A 17,379-nucleotide genomic window follows, 5' to 3' on the forward strand; every position below is an offset into this window, starting at 1 on the left:
ATCTGGAATCATTTTAATAAAACTCATAAACACAAGATGAAATGTCATTCGAACGTAACGGCAAGTGCAGATCAAAGACGGTGAATGTCACCCTTGTTTTCTAAGGATTTACAATCATTGCGGATATCTGAAATAATTGCGATGAGACGATTGCCCTAGTAATGATGTAGTCAAAGACAAAACTACAGCACCATCTGGAAAAAATATGATCAACACATTGACTGATTAACTGTAGTTTTATTTAAGAAATTAAAATCAATTCAAGCAGTTGTTTCTATAGTGTGAAAAAACTTAAATGATCCTAATTTATGAAGTACCAAAACCGCTCAGTCAAGAGATTCCCTTTAATTCTGAGGTATTGTTCCTATGTGCTTTAACCATCAAGTTTACATGTTATTACAGTCTACAAATGCTTGAAATCAGAATTCTCACTCGCTCTCTCTATATATATTTATGCAAATACACAGGCGTTTCACGTGCCTTTAGTGTTTGTTGCTCTTGTGCACAACAGAATAATTTAGTTTAGTATGTGCAAAAGAAAAACCATAGTACTAACACTGTCAAAAAAATGTGACTAAAGAAATGGCAAGATGATGTTAATCCAGTTTCACATAAAAGAAACTACATTATTCAAGTGATTTGTTAAACAGCTAAAGAAACACAAATGTTCAAAAATATATTAAATCTAAAAATGCCATTTAAATAAAAAGATAAAATAAAGCAGATCAGAAAATACTATGAAACAGCACCTACTGACAATTAGACATGGTTCATTGTTTCAGGCACACACATTTCTGTCAGACAGATGTAAAGTAGTGATTTCCCAAAAAGTAATTGTACCTTTGAAGTTAAGACAATTTTTTGGTTTAGGTATTATGCAAAGCGGTAGCTAGAAAAACCCTTTGCTTTGGCGTCTAATATCCCATAAAATGAGAAATTCAGCAAATCTGAGGACTTGCACTGTTGACCTAAACAGATTAAACTAAAAACAAATAAAATCTTACATGCATAAAAACACAACAAAATCACATTTTCACAAAACTGGCATTAATGTAAAAGGAATAGTCCACCCAAAACTGAAATTTCTGTCATTTACTCACCCCCCGGTTGTTTCATACCTGTATAAATGACTTCGTTCTAAAGAACACAGAGAGGGATATTTGAAAGAATGTTAGCAATTTTCAGTTCTGGGACATCATCCATTACCATAGTAAAAAAAGGTATCTTTTTTGTTCTGTTGAACAGTAAATGAGATATTTCCCAAAATTTTGAAAAACATACAGTTCTGGAGCACCTTTGACTACCATTTCATTTTTCCTACTATGGAAGTCAGTGATGTCCCAGAACTGAAAATGGTAACATTCTTCCAAATATCTTTTTTCATTTATACAGGTATGAAATTACATGAGGGTGAGTAAATGACAGAATTTTCATTTTTGGGTGAACTATCCCTTTAAACGTACATGCAATACGACGACTGTGGTACAACACATACTGACAGAGATAATCGCTTCAAAGTGCAAAATCAAAGATACACAACAATGCTGATGTAGAATAGTGTTAACAAGTCATTTGGTTAACGCACTAACAGGATGTGTAGCTTCTGTAACCAGTCTAGTAAAGCTTTTTACTTCCAGTCGATTTCAGCATATGCTGACCAAACTGTAAAAAGAAAAAATGACTGTTGAAAATATAGAAAACACAATCTAGATGTCTGTATAATTCGACAAATCAAATGCAAAGTGATTTTACCAGTGGTGATGTTTCTACACAAGGTCTATTTTCGCATGCCGGCAGGTTAAAACCGCCGTCACACTCACTATCGCTACGGTAGCGGTGAGCGAATTTGCGTTTTAGCGCCTCAGCGATCAGCGCTGCCGCATCTGTGGGTTCAGCGGGCTTGGGTTTAGTGTCGCCATCATCTGGCCGACTGTGAATGAAAGAAAAGGAAAATGTCAATGCCACTTTGTGATGACCATTCACAATTAATTATGCTGTAAATAGTAGAAAACTGACTGCATTCTCACCTCTTAACCGAGCGTAGCTTCACTTTACCCAAATCTTTCAGCACATCCAGCATATTCAGAAGTTCTGGCTTTTTGGGTTCGTGGTCCAGTATGGTGTTGAGTCCCGCCTTCTTCCCACGACGCTCTTTGATGAGGTCAATGGCAGAATAGCTTCTCTGCATGCCGGGGGCGGGGCACGGAGGAGGTGGAGGAGGGGGCGGTGGTGGGATAGGAGCCATGGGTGGAGTCAGGGTTACGGGAGGACCACCTGGAGCTTAAAACATAATGCATTAATCGAGACTTTCAAATAGTGGGTCAAAACTATAAATTCTGAGTTAAAAGCTCAGCTTACCTGCAGACGGAGCGCTTTGCTCCTGTGCCTGAACAATCTGTGCGATTTGTAGTCGGAGTTTGGCCAGCTCGGACTCAAGAGCGCTAATCTTCTGAATGGCTTCATCGTTGAGAACCGTCTGACTCTGTGGCGCTGGCTCGGCCTGATGCAGGCTGGGTAATGAGCGCTGGCGTCTCAGGGGTCTGCGCTGCTGGGTGCGTAAAAACAACCCAGAATTTTCCTCAAACCTGTTGAACATAAAAATGAGAATGACACATGTATTTAATACTAACGTTAAATTGAATTCACACTTAATTCACGTTGACTACAATTTTGAAAAACAGACTTCTTGATTAATGTTCCGAGTCTGACCTATTTCCACCAACCACATCACTTTCTTCTTTGTCGATCCATCCGACGTCAGCAAACGTGGCCACAGGCCCATTTAGTCCGTTTGAATTGTTCAGAAGACCCGCTCCAGCAGCAAACGGATGAAGCTACAGATTTGAGGACAGTTAATAATTGCACCATAAACAAAATCATACCACATCAACACTACAACAGCAAAGCAAGCCTCTAATGTTAGTCACAACAAGATAAACAACACCAGGAAAACCGGTTTAAATATAGCCTTAAGATTCAAGTGCTACGCAAACAACACAGCATCACACCATCAGCAAGAGAAAAAGATGACTTCAGTAATACACATTTTTGTGGCAAGCATCTTAAAGACATGCTTTACGCTTTTCAAAGTCTCATCAGACAAGATTTCCAAGAACAAACCACAGAACTGACCTAAAGCGGATAGACTGCATTACTTCTACAGAGGACAGCAGGAGCAACAGAAAAGAAACACAGAGACCGTAAGAAGAGTTTTAAGGTGGGTTTGATGTCACTGTACTTTACTTCATGTTAAATGTTTGCTGGGGAAAAGGATAGAGTGGATTGTGTTAGCTGAAACCCGTATCCACTACTGTCTATATTCAGCAAACAGACATACAAGAGGAAAAAGAAACATGTTAATATGGGTGCATCGAAAGATGAAAGGAAATAAAAGCCTAAACTTAAAGATGGACACAACTGATCATTTTAAAGATACAAGATGCAGAAAGTGCAATGTAGAAAATTACAAATATCCATACGGTTACTGTTGATATGATGGCACACAACTGAAAATAATCATATGCAGATGTTATCATATCCAAACATGAAGCTGAAGAAAATCATCGCTCAAACCTGAAAGTGGACACGAGGACAAGGTGCCAGAGGAAGACTTGTGGCGATCCGTCTGACGATACTCCTGGATGGCCCATAAGGCTTTGATGACCCTAAAGCCTAAGAGAAACGCAAAGTTGGCCATTCCATTAAATAACAGGTTGAGTGCCTCTGAACTGCTTATTCAGCCCATTTCAACACGGTTCTTACCAGGTCCATCTCAATGCGTCTATGATATCTGTTCATCCCGTCTCATCATTGGTACCATGTGCAGCTAGACCATCTTCAAATAACAGCCCTGTGGAGTCATTACGAGTTTAATACAAGTGACAGTCATTAGTCGTGTGTATCGTATTTCTTCTTAAGTGGTTAAACATTTGTGTATATAAACGTATACAGTGGATTCCTGCGTAAAACCTGTCGTAAACAGAGCATTACTGCCACTTTAAAGAGTGATTTGTCTCTCTGCTCTTCGGGAACACGCCGACCTCAACGTTACTTGGAAACCAGTCACGGTTTCCATGCTGATCACCTTGACACTTGCCAGAAACACTCTAGTACTAGACTATTTTCTAGTCGTTTCTTCTTAAAGCACATAAATAGTGCTGAACTTTGAGTGTTTGTCATTGACAAACAACGTTACTGCACCGGCCAACTAAAGTTAGCGAGTTTATTTAAACTTTGCTAATAGATTACATACAAGACACTTAAACCCCACTGTATTATTTCGTTGTTAGAATGAATAGATTTCAATCGTGTATAAAAGTTCTTCTAATAGGTGAGAAAAAAAAATCGCAACATTTACCGTGTTGGCTTGTACTGTAACAGGCTTTCTAGCGGCTGTGCTATGCCATGCCAATGCTTATGCTAGTAAGTAACCTGTGTTTTTCCAGGATGGAACGGTCGCGTAAGAAGGGCGTAGCTTTGCATCATTGGCCAATTGACGTTGAGAATATTTATATAAAGGGCGGGTCGTAAAATTCCCAATTCAACCACCGGTTAGATTGAGAGATTGGCAGTTAAACCAGCCAATCATAAAATCGCTATGACCCACAACCACCGGTTAGATTGAGAGATTGGCAGTTAAAACAGCCAATCATAAAATCGCTATGACCCAAGCACGCGGCATGTCATTATTGTGAGGAAATTATTTTGACGTTTCTCAAGATATTTCGTTTAAACTAGTTTTTCTGACTGTCGTCGTACATTTTAAATCGATTTATAATCCGTTTGTTTATGTTTGTCTATTCTGTCACGCATTTACCGGTTCCATTCGTTTTGTCATGCGCCGTACTACGGCCTTTGGTTGTAGTAGATTTAGATTTAGATTTAGATTTAGATTCAATTTATTGTCATTGCACATGTACAAGGCAACGAAATGTGACCTCTGCATTTAACCCATCCAGAGAGTAGTGAACACACGTACCCCCGGAGCAGTACGGGCAGTACGTACTACGGCCTTTGGTTGTAGTATGGCGCGATATAAACAAATGCAAATATATTGCTACCCTTTGTAGTAATTTGACTTTTGCAGTTCATTAAAAAACATAACATCGTAAAACAAATACATTTATAACAAAATTTGGATATCAAATTACGTTGTTTAAATGTCTCTCAGTAAAGCCCATTCTCATTGGCTGAGATTGCATAGCGTTTAGGCCGTATCATCCAATCAGATCGTCTAAATCCAGGAAGTGATGCACGGGGAGGTAAGACTATGGTAAGAGAGGTCCGCAGATAATGGCCAACTATACCTGACCAGAACAGCTGTCATGAACATCTAAAGTATATTTGCTGACATTATACGAGCAGCATTTATTCTCGTATTCATCGGAGGTTCGATTGGCGACGGGCTGGATCCTTTGATTTAAAGAGGCTCGTGTGAATCGAGGAGTCGTCCTGGGCGTGTTTCTGTAAGGTTATGCGTGGACAACAGTGCCACAACACATACACAAGGTTAACAAGATACAGACCACCCAAATCACAATCAAACACACGTTATTTATTGAATATGTTTGATTTGCTACATCTACATATATATATGTGTGTGTATGTGTCATGGATGAAATCGCTTTTATCTTCTACGTATTGGCATTGTTGTTGTTCGTTTCAGATCTTAAATGTACGTTGCTGATGAAACGGACTAACAATATAAATGAGGCACGAGCCCCAAACGTTTGGTTTAGCGTGCAGTTTTGAGGGATTTACTAAGGCTTAGATTGACACATGTGATGCTTTTAAGGTGGCTTTGTAGTTAGCCGGTTAGCACAGGGCCCATAAGGCCCTCATTCTCTGTGTCGAGTTGAGGCGTGATGACAGCACCCATCATGGGTCATACAGGGTGCTTTAAAAGCCAGTGTTGTGCCACGTGTATATGATACCATCAGTCAATCGATGTGAAAAGTACAGCAAAGTGTGTTAACTGAATGACGTCATACTGTGCATTTTGTAAATAACTGTAAATCTTTTATGCATAAAATGTCATATGTTTGGTGGAACAGAGATACTATGGTAACACCATGCTTTTTTCACATGCACTGTCCTGATAACATTGCATTCCTTAAAGTTCTTTGATATGTGAATACCATGGTATATGAAAATTGTACCGTAATTCCTCTCAAATGAACTCTGTGGCATTACCATTATTACAAGTATTACTTAGCACGATCACAATATGATGTAGTCCTGATCTCCCCTCAGTTTGGATCGGTGATTTTGTTGTGCATGGCCGTTGCTGTGAAAGCACCATGAGTGGCGAGCCTGATGTCTTGGCTGTGGTGAATCAACTGAGGGATTTAGCTGCTGACCCCCTCAACAGACGAGTCATTGTTGAAGATCAAGGCTGCTTGCCGGGCCTCATTCTGTTCCTCGACCACCCCAATCCGCAAGTCGTCTACTCTGCGCTGTTGGTAAGATCCTTAAAGTTCTTTGCATTCAGTTTTATTCAGAGCAACAGGTCTTACTGGAACGGCATCCAGGAAATTTGTTGTGTCGTGTTACTACAAGCTGTGGGTGGTAATGCTGTGAGTGTGAGCATTGTGTTATTATTCATCTTGTATTTTTTTTCTTTCGTTTACATTCATTTACACAGCTGCTTTTGCCCTTTTTAAAGTTAGCACAAGATGATTGTCATTTTTCACATACAAAAGTAGCTTATAGTTATTGTAGATCATTTTTTGTGATCATAGTATAAAGCATAAAAAGTGCTATGCTGATACAGTTTTAAATGTAAAGTACAAGTACAAAGTACAAAGTTCTTTCTTACAGTTTTAGAATAATTGACAAGTCATATAACTATGAAATAACATGAATGTGAAATAAATCAATAGAAATTATGGGAATTATCATAAATAAATACATTTTGCCATAAAACATTTGTCCAATATACTTTTTTAGGCTACTGTAGTTTTTATTTTATTCATTTTCCTTCATATTTTTTTCAATATCCTTGGCAGATACAAAATTTGCTTTTTTTTGCATAAAAGTGTTCATTTCCACCATCAGGTGATGCTCATATGATCACACCCTGTTCAGTTGTCTACATAGACATGTTACTTCACATGACTGCCACCTGCTGTCCAGATCTATCATAACACTTTACAGTACACTCCCACAGGAATGCCCCACTGTGCAGGCTGGCCAGTCTTCTCCATTTGTCCTTTCTTCCTAAGAAAAGAAAGTGACAGACTGAGACATCTGCTGTCTGTATAACGTATTCACAACTTCATGTCTTTCAAACAAAATCACACCTGGACGTTACTACAATAGCACTCTTTAGCACACACACACTCATAACAGTGTTCTGTTAGCGGATTTGTTATCGCAGCGGTTCCTGGCGGTACTCCTGTTAAACGTCCCCGCGTGACCCTCAATGGCTTTGTGTCGTTCCAGGCGGTGCGTTACCTGGCAGAATGCCGTGCCAACAGGGAGAAGATGAAGGGCGAACTGGGGATGATGCTGAGCTTGCAGAACGTCATGCAGAAGTAAGTCATTCTCGTCAGGCTGCCACAAAACATGAAGGCGAGCATGGCTTTGCACTTTCTCGCAGGAAATATCGTCCTGCAGCTTTGGTTAAGGCAAATGTGTGTTGTGGGCAGATTTTTAGCGCTGGAGAAAGGTAGTCCTGTCACATGCAGCTTTGGATGTTTTGAAACTAAATGAGTGTGATGATGCAAGTTTGCTGTTACAGCGTAAAGCCAACTGTCCGGCCATTTGATTTAGTGCATAAAAAGCCATTTTGGTACCCTTGCTTTGGTGGGTTAATGTCTGGCAGAGTTCATTCAAATGGGTCATTATATATATATACAGTATTTCTGTTTTAAATAAATATTGGGTTAATATTTATGAATTAGGGCTGTTCAATGATTAATTGCGATTAATCTCATCCAGAATAATCTATATATGTTTACATAATTTACATGTGTACACTGTGCATATTAATTTTGTTTTTATAAACACATAAAAATATTTGAAGAGTTTATTTCCAAAAAGAGAGAACTCCGTTTTAAAAACATTTCAATAATCATGTTTTTTAATTGTGCATTCCAATTAATATCAATCAAACTGCAGTTGGTTTGTTTTGATTTAAGCCATAATAACTAAAAAAATAAAATACTAACACAATAAAATACAACAAAAACATGATAACATAATAAAAAACATGATTTTTGAAGTTTTTAAAAAACTGAATTATCTCATTTTGGAAATAAACTCTTCATTTGCATGTATATATTTATATGTAATTTAAATTACATATACATAAATATATACATACATGTGAACAAATGAATAAATGTTTATATGTATACATGTATATATTTAGTAGGGATGCACCGATATATAAATTTTGGCTGATAACTATAACCGATAATTATTTAACATCTGAAGCCGATAACCGATATATTGGCCGATATAAAGTAATTAAGTATTAATAAAAAAATTCACTGCAGTAAACAAAGCAACCATTGCTCTCTTTTTTACCCCTGAAAATCATGTACCAAGCCTTCTTAACACTAGTTAAAGGTTCTGTAACTTTTCTGGTATCATTATTATTCAATAAACAAACTATAGATGTTCTTCCAGTGCAACATAGGAAAGTGTTCTTAATAGCTAAGCCTAACAGGTCTCAAGACAGAAAGCATTCAGACAGTAATTCGCTTCAAACAATATGCTTTTGTTTGTATAATTTACCATTCATAAATATCTACATACTGTACCTACAAGAACAATAAAAAATAGTTCTATATTATTAATATAAATAAGTTTCAATTATAATTATGACATCATTTAGAAATCATTTCAGCCTCAGGGTTCTCAGATTTACCTATTTATATCATACAGCGCTTCTGTAGAAGCCAACTGATGCTTTGAATGTTCAATTTTTCTTTATGTCTACATTAAACATTACGTATCCGACGCCTCCATGGCTAAGTATAGAGACGCGGGATCCACACATGTACTTGTGCCGCAGACCGGGCTTGTTCTGAGTGCGAAAGTCTGCAGGCATTTAGACGGCGACAGCCTTCTGTTTAACGCGAAGCTTCACAGACAGAAGTGCCAATGGTTGGCAGCGAGCTGCATATCCTTTTCTCAGGGCGACTCGCTGCCCACCCCCTTCGGTTCATCAGTCACTTCAGTTAGCGCAGAAGCCATCAAGGAGTGCCCTGCAGTTCCACAAGCTGCTCCTCACTATTTCAAGCGCGCCGACTTTGGGTAGAGGTCGTGTATCGCCCCAGACTGCATACAATTATGGCTGGAGGAAGTGAAGCAGACCTCCTTTACTATTGGTGTCATGCCAGCACGCCAAAGCTGTGGGATTGTTAATTGTCTCTTTGTGTAATTCTATTAATTAATTGTATTTATTTAATTGAATCATTAATTGAATCATGAATTATTCAAATGTTTCATTTTTTTTTGAAGTCATAGCGGGGTCTGAAAGTCTTTGACCACATGGAAAATTTGGGATTTCAAATCTAATTTAAACCTTTAAATGGAGAAGAAATATTTCCGATTTTGCACTTTCCATTATTCTATGTCTATGGACAGATAAGCAGATCTGTGGCATTGACCATGGTCAGATTTCCTGGCTTTCACGTGTTATTTGGAACATTCTCAAAGCATGCTGGGATAACATGAATCATCAGGTTTTGCACAAACATGCACCAGCTGGGGTTAAAGCAAAAGGGGCGCAAACCAGATTCTAAAACCCATTTCAATTTACACAGATTTTCAATTGTTATGCTCAATACATTTGTAATTAAAAAGGATCAAATTGAAAGAATGCAAAATTGAAATGTACATCGTCCTTCTGACTGAGGATACAGTGTAGATGCTGTCAGCATTCCCTCAGGTGTAGACGAGACGTGTAGAGGCCTGGCAGCTCAGATATGTCACTGACCAGATGTCCGTTACTGTAACTCTGCATGAGCGACACACATCTCCCATTTGCACCCGCAGGGCATATCACGTCTGACCTCAAATAATGTTTTAACTTAATACATGAACAGGCCACTTGACCCTAGTTAGTGCCCATATAACACATGCGCTAAATCGAAAGTCTCTATAACTGTTGATGGATTTTAAGTGTTGCTCTTTGATCACAGTTATTATTTATGTTTATGTGTTTTTGCTATGGCTGGTTTTGGAATGAGTATAAAGCCCACTTATTTGTCACTTTCTGATGTCACTTTCTTTCTGATGTATTGTGTTTACAGTTTTGCTGTTGTTTGCTGTCATGCTGTTATGTTACACAGTGATGTATTTGTTTAGGAGCACGTCGCCAGGCGAGACCAAGCTGCTGGCTTCTGAGATCTATGAGATCCTGCAAAAAACAGGCAGCGGCGAGGCCGAAGAGGCGGAAGCGGGCGCGTCGTGCCGAAAAAAAGCTCAGTTCTTCCTGGGCGCAACGAACAAACGGGCCAAAACGGTGGTGCTTCAAATCGACGGGCTTGATGATTCGGTAACCATCAGTTAACGCAGTAACCGTACCCATTTACGCTTTGTGAGTGAAACTAAATGATGCCGATTGTGTTTACAACAGACTCGTAGAAGTCTCTGTGAAGAGGCCTTGCTAAAGATCAAAGGTGTCATCAGCTTTACCTTCCAGATGGCAGTGAAGAGATGTGTAGTGAGGATCCGCTCTGATCTGACGGCAGAGGAGAGTACAGAATCTAAAAAGCCTTTATTTGACATTTTCTTCTTTTGTTTACACTTGATAATGGGAACTTTAGTAATTGTAGATTTGTTTATTCGTTCTTTAGGCCTTGGGAACTGCTATAGCTTCAACCAAAGTTATGCAGGCACAGCAGGTGGTGAAAAGAGAAGATGGATCTGAGGTGAGTGAATCGAAACAAGCCGACCTCATCGCTGGTATCTGTTCAGCCTATGGTTACATTGAGTTCACAAAGCATCTTCGAGTAAAACAGTTTGACGTGGAGTTAGTGCTGTATGTCTAGGGTAAAGCTATCGCCCCTCTTCAGAAGACTTACTCACGTCCCTCATCACATGATCACTCTCAGGAGGCCGCTGGCTCTGGAACAGTGTGTCAGAAGGCCCTGGGGAAACATGCATACAGTGCAGATGGTCACTGTGATGTAATTAAAGATGTGTCCTCTCTGGTTGAATTGGAAGGGCGATCTCTACCTGCAGCGGTGCAGTCGTGACCTCCCGTGCACTCCCGTGACCATTAGTCTGGTGGACACTGTTTTAGCACATACTGTAGTTCCTCCGTCATCCAGCAGGTGGCACAATTGATTTGCATTTTAGTCTTAAATGTCTTAAAGCTACTGCATAATTTGTCCCTGATCCAAAAAAAAGATGCGGAGAGTATTGTTCAGGAAAAAGAATAACAGGACTATAGGAAGTAGAGCTGATTTAGCAAAAAATATTTTGATTGTATTCTCAGCCTTTTATTCATATGCATGAATGTACAGTAGCCCTAAAACTCCTAAAAACAAAAAAGTAATGTATAGATGTGTGTGTATTTAATAAAAAGTGTACTCAAATAGCACATCGCATTTTAAACAAAATCTTAATTTAATGTGATTCGGAGTATAAAAACATATTATACATTTGTAAAAAGAAAATGTATACATTCGATATATGAGCCAGTTATAAAAATAATATTCAGTCTCATCATACAGTGATGTATTTTCTCCGATGCTAGAATCAAAACAAATGTTGTCTCTCTTTTTTTCTAGATTGTAATACCATTCCAGGAAGACTCTGATGTGCCTGTAGAGCAGAACATGAGTTTGCCAGATTACCTGCCGGAGGACGAGAGCCCCTCTCAGGAGCAGCACAAGGCCGTGACTCGACTGGGCTCCACTCAAGACGGCGTGAGCTGGCTGAGCACGGCCGCTAACTTCCTGTCCCGCTCATTTTACTGGTGACCTTGACCACCCCTGCATGCCACGCCTCCTTACAGCCCGCCCTCGAAGCGCAAGACTGCTATGTGCACTTCGCAGTAAACTTATACCGTGTTTCAACCTAAAATTATCACAACAGCGGTACGCGATTCAGACAGTTTCAGTCCGGCGCTGCACACGCACCACGTGAGACCCAGAGAGCTGTCGGGAGAAGTTCATAGAAAGCGTTTCATTCTATTTGCTCTCTCTTACTCACTTTTTACGTTTGGTCGGTGAACGAAGGAACCTCGAATCCTTTTGTCACGTAGCGGGACTGTTAATGATTGTGTGTCGTATCTTGAGGTTTTGTACGGTTTTGGGTGCTTTCACATGTGTCGGTCTAACCCTTCAACTTGGCTTTCTTGTACATTTTAAAAATCGTTATTCTGTTTTTTTGGCCTAAGATTTTTCTGATACTGATACTTTATCCTTAAGCACATTTTTTAAAGCATGCTGTTTTTTCAATACCTTTTTTCAGTCGTCTTTCAATCCCCGCCCTTTTGTGTGTGTGTGTGCCTTTATTACAAAGCTTGTTGTGATTCATTTCATTTTCAATCCTCTATTTGCTTTTGCTAAACGTCCGAAGACATCTTTGCGCTTAAGTTTTAGGTTTAAAGTGTAGCAACGGTTTATTGGTCCTCTTTAGTTTAACACCCAGCAGTGTTTGCTGCGCTTTAATTCTTTTAACGGTTATGCCGGCAGAAAAGGGAAGTCTCCTCAAATAGCTGTTACTATGCGTGTAATACTAACCCTCTTTGTTACAGCATGTGCCAAGCACCACAGTACCTTCTGTACACAAGACAAATATGTTGTAAAATAGACCTGACCCCTGACCTGATATCGGGTTGTCTTTTTTGTACCATTCATCATTACATTGATTTTCTTGATCAGCAATGCTATTCTGAGTGTTTATATTTTTCCTTCCTTGTTTTCTTAACAACCTGAGTGTTCGGGATCTTTTATACGCTGTGTTTTAAGTGTGGGGTTCACCTGCTAGCCAAATGCACAATCCAGTCATTCTTGAATGGACGTGTCTGTCACCTCTGCATGACCACCCATCACTCTGTAGCTTTTTTCCTCTCTCTCTCTCTGGCCAACAGTGTCTTTTAAAGTTAACTTAGCAACTGACCGCACATATAGCTTTCAGGATGTCCGCTCAGGGATGTGTGTACGTTCTCCCACAACTGATGGTGTTCCGCATGATATCCGGGTGGAAAATTGTTGCGTTCAGTATAGGGTGTGTTCTTTAAAGACGGCCTGCACACATCAGTATCAAAATATTTGGTTCTTTAAGCACTTCAGACTAAAACCTGTGTATGTCCGGTTGGTACATTTAATAGGATCGTTCGCCTAAAAATGAAAATTCTGTCATGATTTACTCAACCTCAAGTTGTTCCACACCTGTATGCTTTTCTTTGTTCTGCTGAACACAAGATATATATATATATATATTTCTATAAATAATAGATAAGGTAATTCATGTTGACAAACATTTTTGGTTGAACTATTAAGTTTTTACTTACTGGAAACCTTCAGCAGGTTGATGTAAAGCATCACTCTCTGGCCTCTTGTATTCTTATTCTGCTACAATAATTTGTATATTTAAAGAGACAGTTCACCCCAAAATAAAAAATGGTCATTAACCCTCTTGTCATGACAAACCCATTTGACTGTCTTTCAAAAATATAACACAAATGGAGATATTTTGGAAATTGATTGGAAAAATTGTAAATAATGAAATTCTTTTTATTTTTAGGTGAACTATCCCTTTACTGTGCAATGCTTTAAAATACTGTATATCATTATAAATATGTTTTTCACATCATGTTCACTTAGAGATAAACTCTGAGGTGTTTGCTATAAAGACAGCATTACTGTACAGAATTGAATCACCGGATTTTAAGTTTTTATTTGGTTTATTTGGATGAGAGAGGGGGCATCAGTATTATATTTATGAACAAAATCCAAATTGTATTAACATCTGCATTTTTCTGTATATATTGTTTTCTCGTAATGTACATCATCCTTTAAAATGTGTCACTGTTCACTGTTACCCCACAAATCCCAACCGGAACTCATTGTAGATTTTAGGAGCTTCTCATGTACAGTGCATATCAGCTGTTATATACCAAGAGTTTTAGGACACACAAATCTTGGCTGTTCACAGTAATGACAAGACTTATTAAATAGATAAAATAAGTGAATTTTGTGTTTTGTTTTTACTGAGTGTATTGGGTTTGGTTAACTATGGTGTTACCAAATTTACTTCCATTATTTCCATATTAGAGAAAGTTGCTTTATGGTGATTTTTAGATTGATGCTTATAGGAGCCACCCAAAAAAATCAGTTCTATCAATCAAATTTTGACAGGTTGATTTCTCCAGGAAAGTAATTGGACTAATTCCACCCTCTTACTTTTCAAGTTCATTCAATCACATTGCCCTCAGACTTTCATTGTAATTGTGCATTACTGTAAATATATACACAACCTCTAGATGCAGACCAATGAGTGCCGGGTAGTGACATCAGGGTCCAACCTCCTGGCCGGGGATACTGCCAGCATCACCACGACAGCTTTAGTGCCGTGGTTTAGGGGAAGAAATCTGCTTCGTTCACGATGATGGGTGTAAACAGCCGTAGGGCTCCCCACCTCATCCAGTTTTGCTTAGACAGCAGAGATGAGCAAGGCCAGCTATAAGCCTGTAATGGCGACAGCGGTAAGATCACTGTAAGCGTTAATGTGCCCAGTCAAGTGAAGCCTGAGGCAGTGGTTTCGCTTCAGTACCCAGATTTCCATTGACGACCCAACATGAGTCCATCCTAACTGTAAATGTTTATATGGTTAGTTATTATTTGCATTTAGCACTGTTGTTCCTTTTTGTGTGTGACCCCATTTGTGACAGACCTGTGAGCCACGTTATGCTTACGACCTGTATTTTGCCTAAAGACAAATCGTACCTTATCCAACAGATGCACCTTTATTGTTCCATAAGTCCCTTATACCGCAGTCAGAAAGTGAACTGGGTCAGCCTCCTCAATTGGGCCAAAGTCTTAGAAGACGCACATATGGCCATAACACGAGTTGTGTGGAGCCAGGGTACATCCGGCTGGTTTAGCTTTTGGGAAGTTAGTGTTTGCACTCTTGTGACTATAGATAGATTCTGGCACTTGCTAAGCTTGTTACCCAGTGAGACCTTTCAAGCCTTGCGGTGACATGTCTGACACCTTTATTATAGCAATGGTGCAGTCCTGACACTAGGGGGCGTTGTTTGGCTACGATTTGCATACATTTGTCAGTAAAGTGCGCACGCTGATGAAATGCTCTCGAACTAAATGATCACTTAAGTATAAAGTGCAGATTTGGCCTTGTGATAAGTGTATAATGACAGCTTTGTGGTGGTCATGACATGTAGGCCTACATTGCAAGACTGATTTAAGACACCTATATTTACGTCAAAGTCATGCCATGTTTTTGTAACCTTATTTTAAGTTAAATTAAGAATATTTTCGAGTGATGCAATAGCCTATGACGTTAATGTTCATGAAAAACATCTGAGTCGCCTCGTGGCACTATTTTCTATTGTCACTGTCTTTCTGAAACCTCGTATGTCCAAATTTGCTGTCCCTTTTAAATGATTAAATACTGTGTTGTCAAAGTTGACAGTCACTTTTGAACACTTTTTATTGGTTAGATATTTGCAAAACCCAGTGACAAACATAAAGGGTGACTAATAATATTTCAACATGAAATATGGAGATATGAGGTTTCAGAAGGACAGCAGCGATATCTAAAATATCAGTACAATTAGATAAATGTGTTCCATAAACCTGTTTGACCTTTCTTCTGCAGAACACAAAAGAATATATTTTGAAGAACAACATTGGCCCCATTGAGACAAAACCACATTTTTCAAAATATCTTCTGTGTTCCACAGAAAAAAAGAGTCATATGCAGGTTTTGAATAACATGAGGGTGAATAAATATTTTTATTTCGGGTGAACGATCCTTTTAAGCTCACTCTTTTCTTATTAGATTTCATAACATTTCAGCTTTTCATAACTATTGGCAATATTAAATGTCATACAGACCTCCAGACTCACCTTTGAGACATTTGCAGGGATGCTGTAACATTCATGTTTTAATTTATTGAGTATTACTGATACATCTGCTCTCTCTAGGCAGTTCATTTTAGATGAAGAGGGAAACAGATAAAGCCCATGTCTCTAAAGCTCCCTGGCGCTTGAAGATATGAGCCACAGCTCTGTGTTTGTGCATAAATGTGTCGTCACTATCATGAGCAGTATTTGCATTGTTAATCTGCCTGTGGCCGCAGGGCTGATTGTGTGCTGATGGGAGAGAAAGGTGCATCTTATTGCCCATGCAGTTTGACGATTTTATTTGAGGTTCAGCTCCCAGTCAATGGGATCGGCCGTAAATTACATTCTATGTGCTGGAAAATGATGTGACACCCGTAATTTATGTCAAATAACTTTTTGAGGATGTGAAAGTGTGTGTGTGTGTGTAATCAGTGTTTAGTGCTGAAGCGGATACTGGAGATTTAATTGAAACATTTTTCTTTTCCTCACAGGCTGATGGAGGGTTGTGTAATATCGGTAACGTTGTGTAAATGCGGGGTCATCACCCTGGCTGGCAGAAGGTCATTTCTATATTCAGATATGGAGCATGTTTGTGTGCATATAGGTCTCTCAGACATTAAATACATTTTAGGTCTGATTCAATGAACATGAAAGAAAGATACTCTGGTGGAGGTCAATTTTGCTCTTCAGTTCCTTGAATTGTTATTTATTAGTTTATTGCAGGTCTTAAAGGGATAGTTCACCCAAAAATGAAACATTTTGAAATCATTTACTCACCCTCTTGTCATTTCAAACCTGTATGAGTTTCTTTGTTCTGCAGAACACAAAAGAAGAAATTTTAAAATATGTTGGCAACTCAACAACAGGGGTAGCCATTCACTTGCATTGGTTTTGTGTCCATACAATTGAAGTGTAAGGGTACCGCAGTTGTTAGGTTACCATCATTCTTCAAAATATCTTGTTTTGAGTTCTACAGAAGAAAGAAAGTCATACAGGTTTGAAATGACAAGAAGGTAAGTAAATGAGGACAGACTGTTCATTTTAGGGTGAACTATCCCTTTTATATTGTTATGTGCACAGCAAAATCGCCAGTGTTAAAAAAGGTCAAATTAACTCTCACAGTGTATATATAATCCTCACCTTTTTTAACACTGTCGTTTTTACTGTGTGGTCTCACACAAAAGAAAGATGTGGGGGCACAATGTGGCATCAGTGTTGCTGTAACTACTGCAAGGTTTTCGGTTCAAATGTACTTTAAGTTACTTTGGATAAAAGTGTCTGCCGAATGCATGTAAATGTAAACCTTTTTTTTACTTGCCCCTCA

At 38.9% G+C, this 17,379-nt stretch overlaps 2 protein-coding genes across 4 annotated transcripts; one reads left to right on the forward strand and one right to left on the reverse strand.

The window, feature by feature from the left end:
• Positions 1-222: 222 nt before the first annotated feature.
• Positions 223-4,471, reverse strand: mtfr1 (mitochondrial fission regulator 1). The gene is made up of 8 exons (XM_057322312.1): positions 4,358-4,471; positions 3,763-3,850; positions 3,574-3,672; positions 2,710-2,834; positions 2,359-2,585; positions 2,028-2,280; positions 1,753-1,930; positions 223-1,662 (listed from the first exon to the last, which is right to left on the reverse strand). Exons 2-8 carry the CDS (start codon positions 3,796-3,798, stop codon positions 1,615-1,617), a joined length of 966 nt encoding a protein of 321 aa, XP_057178295.1. The 5' UTR covers positions 3,799-3,850; positions 4,358-4,471; the 3' UTR covers positions 223-1,614.
• A 735-nt stretch (positions 4,472-5,206) lies between these two features.
• armc1 (armadillo repeat containing 1) lies at positions 5,207-14,167 on the forward strand. Of its 3 annotated transcripts, none has more exons than XM_057322315.1 (7): positions 5,207-5,272; positions 6,253-6,461; positions 7,444-7,535; positions 10,321-10,510; positions 10,592-10,706; positions 10,810-10,886; positions 11,751-14,167. In XM_057322315.1, exons 2-7 carry the CDS (start codon positions 6,300-6,302, stop codon positions 11,940-11,942), a joined length of 828 nt encoding a protein of 275 aa, XP_057178298.1. In that variant the 5' UTR covers positions 5,207-5,272; positions 6,253-6,299; the 3' UTR covers positions 11,943-14,167. The 3 variants fall into 3 exon arrangements, with proteins under 3 accessions (XP_057178298.1, XP_057178297.1, XP_057178296.1); XM_057322314.1 differs by having other exon boundaries at positions 5,227-5,508; XM_057322313.1 differs by having other exon boundaries at positions 5,227-5,465.
• Positions 14,168-17,379: the final 3,212 nt, after the last annotated feature.

Source organism: Triplophysa rosa, linkage group LG23, assembly GCF_024868665.1.
Source record: "Triplophysa rosa linkage group LG23, Trosa_1v2, whole genome shotgun sequence".
NCBI classification, from domain to species: domain Eukaryota; kingdom Metazoa; phylum Chordata; class Actinopteri; order Cypriniformes; family Nemacheilidae; genus Triplophysa; species Triplophysa rosa.

Excerpts from the sequence above, each read along its gene's own strand:
- mtfr1 (XM_057322312.1), bottom strand. The coding sequence starts at position 3,798 with ATGAACAGATATCATAGACGCATTGAGATGGACCTG. Across the intron at positions 2,835-3,573 it reads GTCCTCGTGTCCACTTTCAG|CTTCATCCGTTTGCTGCTGG; the intron begins GTTTGAGCGATG and ends TCAAATCTGTAG. Across the intron at positions 1,663-1,752 it reads GTGTAGAAACATCACCACTG|TTTGGTCAGCATATGCTGAA; the intron begins GTAAAATCACTT and ends TTCTTTTTACAG.
- armc1 (XM_057322315.1), top strand. The coding sequence starts at position 6,300 with ATGAGTGGCGAGCCTGATGTCTTGGCTGTGGTGAATCAACTGAGGGAT. Across the intron at positions 10,511-10,591 it reads TCGACGGGCTTGATGATTCG|ACTCGTAGAAGTCTCTGTGA; the intron begins GTAACCATCAGT and ends TGTTTACAACAG. Across the intron at positions 10,707-10,809 it reads CCGCTCTGATCTGACGGCAG|AGGCCTTGGGAACTGCTATA; the intron begins AGGAGAGTACAG and ends TATTCGTTCTTT.